The 14,695-nt window shown below is 48.1% G+C and overlaps 1 protein-coding gene across 3 annotated transcripts in view; it reads right to left on the bottom strand.

Moving 5' to 3' along the window:
• Positions 1–14,695, bottom strand: part of KIAA0319L (KIAA0319 like) — a 156,469-nt gene that overhangs the window by 88,187 nt on the left and 53,587 nt on the right. For all 3 annotated transcript variants that reach the window (XM_073563006.1, XM_073562997.1, XM_073563013.1), the window contains one exon: positions 10,370–10,586. In XM_073563006.1, coding sequence (XP_073419107.1) covers positions 10,370–10,586 — 217 coding nt within the window. The remainder of the gene's footprint in view (positions 1–10,369; positions 10,587–14,695) is intronic.

Raw genomic sequence — 14,695 nt, 5'->3', positions numbered from 1 at the left:
GGGCATGGAAAAGGCAACACTGAAGCACGCCTATCGAGGTCTGAGTCGTCAGAATAGCTGCTGTGTGACAAGGTCCCAACGACCGATGAGGTCATTATACGGATCGCCGTATCGTTGCTGCGTCGTTGAGTAGATATGCCTGTTTGACAGCTTACTAGCGACCATGTAGCGACGTACCAGCGATCCTTACCAGGTCGTATTGCGGTCGGGATCGCTGGAGCGTCGCTATGTGTAACGGTACCCTAAGAATGAATGAAGTGGACGTGCGCATGATTGACCACCGCTTCATTTACACAAGGGTATTCAAAATCCTGATTCTCGGGATCGGCGGTCGGACACACAGCGATCGGAAAGTTACTCCCTATCTCACGGATAGGGGATAACTTCCAAACACGAGACAACCCTTTTTAGGACATACTGGGAATTGCAAGTTCATGAGATACAACTGTATATGGTGGGGGCTGACCCGACATTGCAACTGGTAACAGATGTATGATTGGTGCTGTATTCATACAAGAATGGTGGTTCACGTGCTGTATTCCTGAACTGATGATGGTTCTGTATTATGTACTGATGATGGCTCTGGTGCTGTTTTCATGTACGGATGATGGTTCTTTTTCTGCATTCATTTACTTATTACTTGTTATTAATAATAGACTATTATAGGGTTAGTGTCCTATCCTTGCACACATGGACAATACAAAAACTGAAAATACAGCAATCTGAACGAAGCGATATATGTCAGCAGAACATGTGGTTGACTAAAGCCTGCCATACACTTTAGATAGCAGTTGGCCAAAAGATGGTTTCTCTCGCACAACTCTCCGATACACTATGCTGAGTGATTGTGCAATTTACATGAGAGAGCCACAGCCAGAATATTCTGGTGGCAGGTAATATCTAGAGAAAAAGATTGGCAGTTCGAAATTGGACATGTTGGATTCTTATCTTCCCCAACAATCTATAAGGCACCCCCATACACAGACTGTTGGATGAACCCACAGATATCAGTGGTTCAGCTGAATTAGTCTAATGTCTGTGGGGGCCTTAACAACTATCTTAAGGATATGGGCCCTTTTAAGGAGACTTACCAGTAGGTAACAAGACCACTTAAAGTGCCAAAAGCAGCAGGATATTGCCCTTAATTTACCCATTATAAAACTATATAATCGTTTAATTCTGTCTGTCTGTAACGGAAATCCCGCATCGCTGATTGGTCGCGGCCGGCTGGGGGCGACCAATCAGCAACAGGCGCAGACTGGCCGCGAATTGGTGCGGCATTCGAACGACGCACGCCACCGCTACCCTCGGGAGATCTGCGGCGCTAGCCGCTGATCTCCCGACGATTGCCGCGGGTCATATCCTGCCGCACGGAGGTCAGCGGCGACGCAGCCAGGAGATGACAGGCACAGCGCTCAATGTGCGGATGGTACCCTGGGTCCGGAGGAGAGGAGACTCTCGTCCAGACCCTGGGTACCATAAACCTGTAAAAAATAGAATTAAAATAAAAAATAGTGATCTACTCACCTTCCGACGGCCCCCAGAATCTTTCCCTCCTATCATCACGCGCCCGGCATCTTCCGGTCCCAGTAATACTTTGCGAGAAAGACCGCTGATGACGTCGCGCTCTCGTGAGAGTGACGTCCTTCGCGCTAAGCATTACTGGGACCAGAAGATGCCGGGAGCATGGAGAGGAGATCGGGGGCCGTCGGAAGGTGAGAAAAACCTTTTTTAAAATTTTTTACATTCCATCTTTTACTATTGATGCTGCATAGGCAGCATCAATAGTAAAAAGTTGATCACAATTGTCAAACACTATGCTTGACAAGTGTGACCAACCTGTCAATCACATTCCAAGCGATGCTTCAAATCGCTTGGAATGCGCTTGAATTCCGCACGCGAAAATCGCGTCAAAAACCCATGTTTTCCGCATTTTTCCAACGACAGGAGTTGCGGAAATGCTGCGGAAATTTCCACAGCATTTCTGCAACGTGGGTACTTAGCCTCAGTGTGACACGCAGCAGCGACCATGCTCCCGCTGTGAGATCGCCGATAGTGGTTGATCGTCCTCGACCATCTTTTGAACGTCGATCTCCCGCTGGCCATATTCTAGAATACCCGATACGTTAGAATCGGGTCACCATATAGTAAAACTATATATATTTTAGTAAAAATTAAAGTAGGACGTCACTGCCAGGGGTATTAAACTATATACAGTATAAGCTCACCAGCTTCACAAAGATGGGCTTTTAAGGTATGTTCACACAGATTATTATACACATTGGATTTTACAAACGGGAAAACTTGCTGTGTTTAACAGTACCAACAATATGGATGACATTTTTCAAATTCTACACTGAATACGTACTGTGCAGCAGATACTGCAGTATATCATTCTTTGCAGCCTGTTTGCTATTTGAGATTCTACGAAATCTGCAGTAAATCCATAGCAGTTTTATTTACATCCAAGTGAAAATTATTAGTATGAAAAATAACATTACAAAATATGGCAAATAACACTATAGAAAGACTGACGGTGAAGCATATTCACTATGGGAGCTCTGCATTGAAGCATGGGATCATGGTTATGAATTGTGTATTATTCTAACAAACCGATACTAAAAGGTACGCATACACATTTACATAACTGACGGACTAAAGCTGATGAAAATTAACTATTTTAGCCTTAAATAATGTACATTGAGTAAAATTTCAAGGAGTTGTAGGATCTCACATCCTTAGGACAGGGTATTAATACCAGGTCGGTGGAGGTGTGACATCTGCAGCGATCAGCTGGCCCCAGTGCCAGCCAGATGTGCTTAGATGTAAAGCAGAAACATGGATTTTTGTGATAGCTCACTGTAAAATCCTTTTCTCCGAGACGCTCATTGGGGGACACAAATACTGTGGGTGTATGCTTCTGCCGCTAGGAGGCTGACACTTAGTGAAAAAAAGAGGTTAGCTCCTCCTCCGCCGTATGCACCCTCGCCCCTATTGCGGGCGGTAATCAATTTGGTGCCAAAGCAGTAGGAGGACAACAAAATCAGCCTTAATACAGGTACAACATGTCCAAAACACCACCCTTATATCAAATTAGTAAATGCATATAAATTTAAACAAAACAAGAGCCAACTGGCTAATAGGGTGGCTGCTGTGTCCCCCAATGAGCATCTCGGAGAAAAGGATTTTACGGTGAGTTATCACAAAAATCCATGTTTCTCCTTCGCCTCATTGGGGGACACAGATACTGTGGGACGTCCTAAAGCAGTCCCTGGGTGGGAGATTGACTCAAGCTACATGCACCTCTTGTTTAAAGGTGCGCCACCGCTGCTTGGAGAATCCTTCTACCCAGGCTCGCATCCGCCGAGGCCTGAGCATGAATATTATAATGTTTGGCAAATGTGTGCAGGCTGGAACAGGTTGCTGCCTTGCAAACCTGTTCCGTCGAAGCCTGGTGCCGAAGCGCCCAAGAGGCGCCCACTGCCCGAGTAGAGTGCACTCTGATCCCTGCTGGAATCGGCGTGCCTCTAATGCGGTAGAACTCCTGAATAGTCAAACGAATCCATCTGGCTATGGTCGATTTTGAGGCAGCGAGTCCCTTCCTGCGCCCTTCGGGGAGCACGAACAGCGTGTCCGTCTGACGAAAGGGTGCCGTCCTCGACACGTACCTAAGGAGGGCTCTTACCAGGTCTAACGTGTGAAGAGCCTTTTCAACACGGTGCACCGGTGCTGGATAAAATGAAGGCAAGACAACATCTTCATTAATGTGAAAAGAGGACACGACGTTTGGCAGAAAAGGAGGGGCTGGTCTGAGCACCACCTTATCCTTATGTAAAGTGAGGAACGGGGCTTGGCAGGATAGGGCTGCCAGTTCTGAAACCCGCCTGATAGAAGTGATGGCCACTAGGAACACAACTTTCCAGGAAAGGTACCTCAAGGAGATATCCTGAAGCGGCTCAAATGGAGCTTCCTGCAGAACACTTAGGACCAGGTTAAGGTCCCAAGCGTCCATAGGCGCCTTATAGGGAGGTACGAAGTGGGAGACTCCCTGGATGAAAGTCTTCACCTGCAGATTGGTAGCAATTCTGCGCTGGAACAGGACGGATAAGGCCGATATTTGTCTCCTGAGGGAACTTGGGGCTAAGCCCGAGTCTAGGCCCAACTGGAGAAAAGTCAAGATGTTGGGGATCGAGAATCTCAGCAGAGAAACACCGCGGCCTTGACACCGAGCAAAGAACACCTTCCAGGTGTGGTGGTAAATTCGTGCTGAAGCAGGCTTCCGGGCGCTAATCATTGTAGCGACCACCTTGCTCCTAAACCCTGCCTGGGTTAGAATCCAAGATTCAACGGCTATGCCGTCAAACACAGGGCCCCCGAGTTCGGGTGGCAAATCGGCCCTTGAGAAAGTAGATCTGGGCGCTCTGGCAGGTGCCAAGGAACGTCAGCGAGCAGCTGCATTAGATCTGCGTACCACGCTCGGCGGGGCCAGTCTGGGGCCAGCAGAATCGCCGTGACCCCTTCCGTCTGGATCTTCTTGATGACCCTCGGAAGTAGTGGCAGCAGGGAGAAATAGATATGGGAGGCAAAACTGGTTCCATTGCAGAACCAACGCGTCCACAGCGATTGCCTGCGGGTCCCTGGCCCGAGCGACATATATGGGCACCTCGGCGTTCACTCTGGACGCCATCAGGTCCACATCCGGAGTTCCCCACAGCTGACAAATCTGCTGGAAGACTTCGGGATGTAGAGACCACTCTCCGGACGCAAGACCCTGTCGGCTGAGAAAGTCTGCCGCCCAATTTTCCACGCCCGGGATGTGGACAGACGAAATCACCGAGTGGTTTGCTTCGGCCCACTGCAGATTGGGCCCCACCTCGCGAGTGGTTGCTCTGCTGAGGGTGCCCCCTTGGTAATTTATGTAAGCCACCGCTGTGACGTTGTCTGACTGAATCCGGACGGGGCGGCCTGCTAGAAAGTGATGAAACTTTTGCAGAGCCAGCTGAATTGCTCGTATCTCCAATAAGCTGATCGGGAGGTGTGCCTCCTGTGGCGACCACCATCCCTGGGTCGTGTGGTGGTGAAACACCGCTCCCCAGCCGAGGAGACTGGCGTCAGTTGTCATCACCCTCCAATGGTCTGGGGGGAAAGGTTTCCCCTGGGTCAGAGAGGAACTGGTTAACCACCATCCGAGCGACTGCCTGACTTGAAAGGACAGTCGGCACTGCCGATCGAGCGTGAAGGGATTCTTGTCCCAAGCTGACAAAAGGGCGTGCTGCAGGGGCGAAGATGGAACTGGGCGAACGGTACCGCTTCCATTGCTGCCATCATTTTCCCTAGACTCCTCATCCCGGATCGGATGGTATTAGGTACTGGTTGCCGAAGTGTCCGGACTCCCTGCCAGAGCGCTCGCACCTTTTCCTGAGGGAGAATTACCAACCCTCAGCGAGTGTCGAGAATCATTCCTAGGAAGGAGATCCTTTGAGCTGGCATAAGGGATGACTTCTTCGCATTGACCAACCACCCTAAGCGGGCAAGAGTATCTAGCGTGATGTTGACATTTTCCTCGCATGCCCATCTTGAAGGGCCCTTGACCAATAGGTCGTCCAAGTAAGGCAAGACGACTATGCCTCGAGAATGCAATATGGCCATGACAACTGCCATAACCTTTGTGAACACTCTGGGGCCGTGGCTAGCCCAAAGGGTAGTGCTACGAACTGAAAACGTAGATCGCTTATGGCGAAGCGTAGAAACCTCTGATGAGGAGGAAAAATGGGAATATGCAGATATGCGTCCTGGATATCTATTGAAGTATTCTCCCTGCTCCATGGCCGATATGACTGACCGGAGAGACTCCATCCGGAAATGTCTGATCCCGATGAATTTGTTCAGAAGCTTCAGGTCCAAAACAGGCCTGACAGACCCGTCCTTTTTGGGAACCGCAAAAAGGTTGGAATAGAACTCCTGATTTTTTTCGTGTCCCGGCACTGGAACAATGACTCCGTTGTGCTGGAGCGATTTGATGGCTCCCAATAGAGCCCTTGCCTGGGCATCCACTCTGGGAAGCGGGAAAAGAAAAAACCATCTTGGCGGGTATCTGACAAATTCTATTTTGTATCCTGAGGCCACCAATTCCTTTACCCATGCGTCGTGAGCGACATTGGCCCAGACGTGGAAAAACCAGAGTAGGCGGCCGCCCACCTTGCCGGTGTCGTCTGGTAAAGGCCTCGAGTCATTTGGCCGACGATCTTTGGGATTTGGACTGCTGAGTACGCAATCTCCCCAATGGGTTGGCTCTATATGAGACCTGCCGCTCCCTTATCCTGGTTGGGGCGGCCTGAGGTGGCGGAAATGACGGCTGTAGTCCACCCGGTGTTGCGAAAGGCCCGAAAACGTGCCTGAAACGGGTGACGAAAAAGCGGTTTGACCCTTAGTTGAGGGAGAAACCCGCTCCTTCCTCCTGTGGAGTCGGAGATAAGTTGATCCAACTTCTCCCCAAATAGGCGGCCGCACTAATAAGGCAGGGAAGTCCAGGACTTGTTAGAAGAAGAATCGGCTCTTCTGATCGAAATTGTATTAGCGGCAGCAAGTGCCGAGCAATTGGCCGCATCCAAAGATGCACTGATTACATAGTCTCCGGCCATCGCCATCTGACCTGTGACCGCCGAAATCTCTGCAGGTAGATCCTGCTCCTGCGCGACCTTGTTTAATGTTTCTGACCATGATATCATAGCCTTGGCTACCCAAGTTGCTGCGAACGAGGGAGCAAGTGCTAACCCTGACGCCTCATATACTGAGCGAGCTAAGCTCTGTATAAGGTGATCCGTGGGATCCTTAATCGAGTAAACACTAGGGACGGATAGCAGGGTCTTAGTGGCTAGACACGAAACCGGATGATCCACCATCGGGGATTCCATCCATCTTTTACGGAGGTCCGGAGCAAACGGATACATTGTTTCGAGTGCCCTTTGACCCGAGAAACGCCTGTCTGGACGTTCTCTGTGCCGCTGCACTATGTCCTCAAACTCCGGGTGAGAGGAAAAAATTCTGTGCGGGCGCTTCACTCACTTAAATGCCACTTTATGCCCCGTAGCCGCTGCGGGATCATCCTCAATCCCCAGGGTCTGAGTGACGGCTTCTATAAGGCTGTCCACTGTTTCACGTGACCCTGGAGTGTCCAGGTCAGGGGGCTCGTCTGGGTCGCAATCTGAGGTCTGCTTGCTATCAACCACTGGTGACGGGGAGCGAGAAGCAGACCTTACGGATGTCAAGGCACCGGATGAACTGGGCAACACCGTGTGGATTCGTTTCCTCCGGGTCTGCCTGGAGTGAGAGCGGCCCCTGCAGGCTGGAGGCTTTTGTGAGGTGGAGGTTCCCTCTAAGGCCGGCGAGCCATCGTCCCTGCCCCTATCTGGGGCTTGAAGGGACTCTATTGCTCTCGTAAGCGACGCCATGGACTGTGACAGTGATCGGGCCCACTACGGGGGATTTGACACATTGGTCGCGGTCGCAGGGGTGGGCTCCTGGGGGTGTTCGGATTTGCAGGCTTCGCATAATCACTTGCTCTGCGCCAGCAGGAACGCAGCCCGACAAGAGATCCATGCAGCGTAAAAGAACGTGTGCGTCTTTGCCTTTTCGGACATACTGTATCTGTCCGCTGCTGGGGATGTGGGGAGGAGGTAGCACCTCGTTTTCCCTGTAGCGTGGACTCTCGGGCAGCACTTACCTCAGTCTTGCGCCTCCCCCCCCCCCCCGTCCTGACTGCTTCCTTCAAATCGCACGCCACCACCTGTGGGAGTGAGCCAACATGTAAAACCGCTCTAGGGGAGGTGCTTTCGTTCTGTGTCCTAGCCGCACTGCGAAGCCGGGGCCTAAATTTGTTCGCCACCGCCCAGTGCGGGCCGCCGGAAGTGACGCGCGGCTCCAGGGGCGGGACTTCCGGCCGCGGCAGCCGCGTCCTCAATTTTTCCCCTACCCGACCGGGGGGACAAAACACGGTACACAGAAAGCATGGCGCCACTAACTGCGTGGCGCCGCCTGACGGATCCAGTCACCCTCAGCCTTGCATGGCTGATGGCTTCCACCGGCTGGGGGCTCCAGCCCTGAGATCTTCGCAGGAGCCCTCCCAGACCCTCTCCTCACCGATGATCCTCTTCAGCTGAGCGCAGGTATGTGAGGGGCCTTGATAAAATAGGATGGTGCAGGCACCCTAGCTCCATCTAACCCCTTCAGGGGGTGAGGAGAGGGACCGTCCGCCACCTTGCAGCACCGCAGTCTAAGCATTGGTGGAGCAGTGGGGCCGCACGGACTAGTCTTGTGCCTCTGTACTGCCCATGGTTTCAATACCTAGGGGTGGTCAGAGCTAAGTCCGGCATTGTGTCCCACGACGCGGGAGAGGATACATGGAGGGACACTCGCATGTGCTCACCCGTTGTTGGTTTGGGGAAATTGGACCCTTTCAATAGGATCCGTTGCCCCCGTCACATCTTCATGGAAAAAGACGAAAAAAGTCTGGAGAAAAAAAACAGACGTGTGCCTCCATGGACACTAAGCAAAAAACTGATTTCCGCCCGCAATAGGGGCGAGGGTGTATACGGCGGCGGAGGAGCTAACCTCTTTTTTTCATTTAGTGTCAGCCTCCTAGCGGCAGAAGCTTACACCCACAGTATCTGTGTCCCCCAATAGGCGAAGGAGAAAAGCACAAATCCGTCAACTGCATATTGGGAGCAGAAGGTAACCACAGATCCACCTCTATTCATTTGAACAGGGGAGGATGTGCAGTACACAGTCGCAGCCACTATAGAGTTAATGGAGTTGTGCTGTTTAGCTCCGCAAGGGATCAGATCTGGCTGCCACCGGGAAAAGCTGATCGTCTGGGCTGTTATATCTGCAGCAGATAAAACAGGAATTTTATCAAAATGACAGCAAACAGGCCAGTAAGTAACACATTGTTGGAATCGGGGTCTCCACCCCCAAATGATGCTGTTCTCAGATGGGGTAGCAGATATCTACTGACAGGTTCCCTTTAATACACACTCAGCTTGGCTGAGCATGTGTTCTGCATAGGGTAAGGAGAATAAAGGTCCGTTACATGGATAGGTTGGGAGCACAATACGACCGCTGATTAGTAAACCTCTCCCGATTGGTGGTAGTTTAAATGCCTGGTTACACAGGCAGATTAAGGTAAACGATGCACACAGAGTAATCTGTAATAGACTGGTCAGTGTGCATAGGCGCCCATTGTTCTTGCCAGTGCAAGTCCTGCTTACATGGTATGATGCACCACTGAGAATGATGAGTCTTTTTTAATTTTTACACTATGCAAAAGATCATTTCACCCAATGAACAAGCATTTTGCTCATTTATAGAGTAATCAGCAGTCCGTCTTTACAGCAAGATAATCGTGAAATGAGCATTTTTAAGAACTCTCGTTTACATCTTCAGTGTAAATGAAGCTTAAGTTTTGCCAGACATCTTTGGTGGCAGCTTATATCTCCTGAGAGCAAAAATGCCACATCCTTCTTTTCCCCAACATAATCTGTAGATGAAAATGGTTGTCAAATCTCGCAACAATCGGTAGATATTTTCAATTTTAAAAATGTGTGTGGGGTCTTTATGGCCGTTACTTGCCCCATGTAGTGTAAGAATTATGGCCGCTTGGAACAAGTAAGTGAGTAAATAACATATATGTGCATGGCTGTGTCTGCAGAGGGATCCTTCAACAGTTAATCATTAACCAACTTCTATCTAATGAGTCACCTTCAGAATAACGAAGGTCTTCCTAAGGAATGAACATATATCTAGAATTGTAGGGTATTAGTGATATGATAAGTGTCAGCTTCGAAAAAGTGAAGGCACGTCTAATGAATGTACAGTATAGATGCGCACGGTACCCACAACACTGGGTGGTGATCTGTCCTAGATGTCATGTCTCTGACTTAGGGTACCGTCACACTTGGCGATGCACCAGCGATCCCGACAACGATGCGACCTGGTAGGGATCGCTGGTGCGTCACTACAAGGTCGCTGGTGAGATGTCAAACAGTCAGATCTCAACAGAGACACAGCAATGATACGGAACGATACAACGGTCGTTGGGACCCTGTCTTTCAGACCTGTATTATTGTGGTCGTTCGTCGTTGTCCCTGTCAAACACAGCGATGCATGCTGGCCAGCGGGACACCAGCGATCAAAAAATGGCCCAGGACATTCAAGCACGATCAGCGACATCGCAGCAGGGGAGCCGATCGCCGCTATGTGACACACGTAGCGAGATTGCAGGCGAGATTGCTGTTGCGTCTCAAAATAGGTGATGCAACAGCGATCTCGCTATGTGAGACGGGGGCTTTATACAAATGACATCAAACCGTACCTGGTGCGGCGGAGCTAGTAGGAGAAGGCGTTGGCTGTGTGCTTGCGTTGACAGGTACTAAAGCTGGTGCCTGTGTGACCAGACTTGGTTTTCCGCTACCTGCTGTTGGTGGACCATCAAATGGCGGTGATTCTGTGACGTTGATATTGTTTAATGAGTTGCCAGTGACTGAGCGGTCAGATGGTGAGACAGTAGGAATCACTCTGGATATATTTGTCTGTAAAAAATGAAAAATAGGTGACAAAAAGAATTTAGAAAATTTTTATTAAAAATCTGTCCTGGTCATGTGGCAACACACAGAAGTATGGCTTGCTACAGTATACTAGAAAGTTTTACATATTTTTTCCGATTTTTGGATCGGTTTTGGGATCATAAAAACAGAAATAAAACGATCGAGAACCCATTCACTTGAATGTGAACAGAAGAGTCATAAAATCGCCTGTTTGCCTTTCTAACTGCTCTCTGTTTTTTCGCTGGCTCAAGAAAAATAGACTGTACAACTCTATCTGGTTAGAAAAAAAAATGGCAACTGGATCCTTCTGGTACAATTAATTCTATGGGAAAAGGATGCATTTTGCATCCTTTTCTGCTCCATTTGTAACAGATGCAGTTTCTTTTAATACTGGATCCATTACAAACATATGACAACAGGAATGTTAACAGAGCCTAATTCATAATCCTTTGTTGGTCAAGTTTAGCTCCACATTCACATAAGGCTATATTCACATGTGTGGTGGGCATTTCTGAAAAGAGAATACAAGCCTGGAAAGGATCAATCCCAAAACTGACACCAATTGTACTGACGGACCCCATTGATTATATTGTGGTCTGTTGGGTCACTGTTAGGACTCATTCCTACTTGCGAAGAAATAGGATGAAGGCAATTCGATAAAAAAAATCAGATTGAATTTGGACCAATGTTATTCTATGATTGTGTGTTCATCTGCGTTTATTTTTTCCAGCTCGGATCGGATCATGATCGGACTGGAAAAAAGTTGCAGCAATTGGAAATCGGATTGCATCCCGCAATAGAAGTCAATGGGTGCGAGAAAAAAAAAAAATCACACAGCACTCGGTCCACGCGAGTGCTGTCTGATTTTTACACACCAATCACATATGAAAAGTCAGCAATTATGTGCCTTGTACTGTAAAATCACAGCGTGACAGGTTAGAATAGAACACATAGAATACATAAATATGTATATATGTCAGTGACACATACACATATATTTATGTATATATATTAGATAGATAGATAGATAGATAGATAGATAGATAGATAGATAGATAGAAGAAAAGCCGGCAATTCATGTGCAGCATAGTGTAAAATCACTGCAGGAGCCGACAGGATAGAAGAGATGAATTACATAGGGTAAATACAAATACAATAGGTAGATATATAGATGTCTGTGACAAATACAATTAGTACAGTGTGTGTGCAGCTTACTGTACATGTATTTAATTAACATAAGATTATTTTTTGGAAAAAAATGTCGTGGGCTCCTGCGCAATTTTCGTAACCAGCAGAGGGAAAGTCTACGGCTGGGGGCAGATGATTATAGCATGGTAAGGGGGTAATACCCATAGAGCTTCCCAGGCTATTAATACCAGCTCACAGCTGTATACTTAGCCTTTACTGGCTATTAAAATGGGGGGAAAAAAAATGACGTGGGGTCCCTTATAATTAATAACCAGCAAAGGCTATTCAGACATCTGAACGCTGATATTAATAGGCAAAGAAGGGGCCATGGATACTGCCCCCCTGGCTAAAAACATCAGCTCTCAGCCCCCCCAGAAAAAGTGCATCTCTAAGATGCGCTTCCCTCTTCCCATGTGCCCTGTAGCAGTGGCAAGTGGGGTGATAGTTGTGGGGGGTTGCTGTCACCTTTGTATTGTCAGGTGACATCAAACCCCGAGGTTAGTACTGGAGAGGCGTCAATAAGAGAATTTTTATAGCACCGCTGACTATTGGGTTTTCATTGGCTATAAGCCATAATCCTCAACATTAACAGAAATAAACACTTGAAATAGATCACTCTGTAATTACTGTATATAGTATATGAGTTTCACTTTTTGTACTGAAGAACTAAAATAAATTAACTTTTTATGATATTCTAATTTTGTGAGAAGCACCTGTTTTTTTGTGCGGACAGTGGTGTAACCTGTATGGCCAGCCCTAGCTTAGGGCTACATCTTAATTATCACCCAATCTAAATATGTTGTGATGGCACTGTTTTTCCAAGAATGCTTTTAATAGCTTGAAAATTTCCTCAGGCAAAATTGCTGCAGCCAAGTGAGTTGGCAGCCATATTTGAATTTCGGAGTACGGTAATCCTAAATTTAAATTTATACCTAGACATCTAGCAGGACATCATCGGGGGGGGGGGGGATGGAGAAGTGACCACTTCTTAAGTAGTCACAGCCATACTTCATCTGTGCCCACCGCCCTCATTTTCAATGGCCAAAGCCACAGTCATTACTATTATCATAGCCATCTCTGGGCCGCATGGTGGCTCAGTGGTTGGCACTGCAGTCTTGTAGCACTGGAGTCCTGGATTCAAATCCCACCAAGGACTACATCTGCAAGGAGTTTGAAGGTTCTCCCCATGTTTGCGTGGGTTTCCTTCGGGTTCTCCGGTTTCCTCCCACACTCCAAAGACATACTGATAGGAATTCTGGATTGTGAGCCCCAATGGGGACAGTGATGATGATGTCTGTATAACACTGTGGCATTTTACGGTGCTTTATGAGCAAACCAAAAAAAATAAAATCTTTCACTGAAATGAGAGATCATCAAGGGGTCATGATAAAAGCCTGGCAAGTTACTGCAGCACTGTCCCATAACTTCTATCATGGTCTTCAAACATTTTGTCATCAGGGGGCAACAGTGGTTGCATTCACCCTGCGACTATGGCAGCCACTGAAAATGTAGGCAGCAGGCAGAGCTGAAGTGTGGCAGTAGCAACTGAAGCTGAGGTCACGTCTCCATCACCACTTTTGAAACAGGACATCATCAAGTGATGGCCGTTACAAAGTTGTGGTAAGTGACCACAAATGCCCCCCGATGAGGTCCTGTTTCTGGTGGTGATAGTAGCTACACAGAAATAACTGCAGGGCAATCCTCCTGGGACGTTCCTTAAAATAAACATCACAGGATGTAAAAATAAAAAAAGCATATACAGAGATAAGCAGGAAGGGGTGAATGGTAGGGAATTTTATTACAAAGAAAATTACAAAAGAGATTAGGGGATAAAGATAGATATGTACAAAAACGGATATTTAGTTATCGGACAACTTACTTGAGATTTCCAAACAACTTTATTATATTTACTAGCTGAAGAACCTGGCGCTGCCCGGGCATAGTAACTAACTACGGGTTAGTTATAACAAATTATAGTGATAGAGATATATATATATATATATATATATATATATATATATATATATATATATATATATATATATCTGAGTGTAGAGCCCTGCCCACTCCGCATAGCCACATTCACTATAATATCCCACATCATCCCGTCAGCCAGAGCTACCGGACAACTACCACTAATATCCCACATCATCCCGTCACAGCTGCCGGGCTACTTCCCCTAATATCCCACATCATCCCGTCAGCCAGAGCCACTGGACTACTACCCCTAATATCCCACATCATCCCGGCAGCCAGAGCCACCGGACTACTCCCCCTAATATTCCACATCATCCAGAGCCACCGGACAACTACCACTAATATCCCACATCATCCCGTCACAGCTGCCGGGCTACTTCCCCTAATATCCCACATCATCCCGTCAGCCAGAGCCACTGGACTACTACCCCTAATATCCCACATCATCCCGGCAGCCAGAGCCACCGGACTACTCCCCCTAATATTCCACATCATCCAGAGCCACCGGACAACTACCACTAATATCCCACATCATCCCATCAGCCAAAGCTACCGGACTACTACCACTAATATCGCACATCATTCCGTCAGCCAGAGCCACCGGACAACTACCACTAATATCCCACATCATTCCGTCAGCCAGAGCCACAGGACAACTACCTCTAATATCCCACATCATCCCGTCAGCCAGAGCCACCGGACTACTCCCCCTAATATCCCACATCATCCCATCAGCCAGAGCCACCGGACTGCTACCCCTAATATACACAAGAAGAAATGCATAGAGCAAGACAGGGAGGGGGGGAGCAGGTGAATAAGCCCCGCCCAGCAGACCGGACCGCGGCAGTTTACATACATCTGAACCGATATAAAAAAGGTATTTATGCATGAAAGGTGCAGGATCAGGGGGAAGCAAAAGTACTAAGAGA

Source organism: Dendrobates tinctorius, unplaced genomic scaffold, assembly GCF_039654945.1.
Source record: "Dendrobates tinctorius isolate UK_male_01 unplaced genomic scaffold, ASM3965494v1 ptg000015l, whole genome shotgun sequence".
NCBI lineage: Eukaryota > Metazoa > Chordata > Amphibia > Anura > Dendrobatidae > Dendrobates > Dendrobates tinctorius.
Note: the sequence above shows the minus strand (reverse complement) of the source record. Positions and strands in the feature narration are given on the sequence as shown.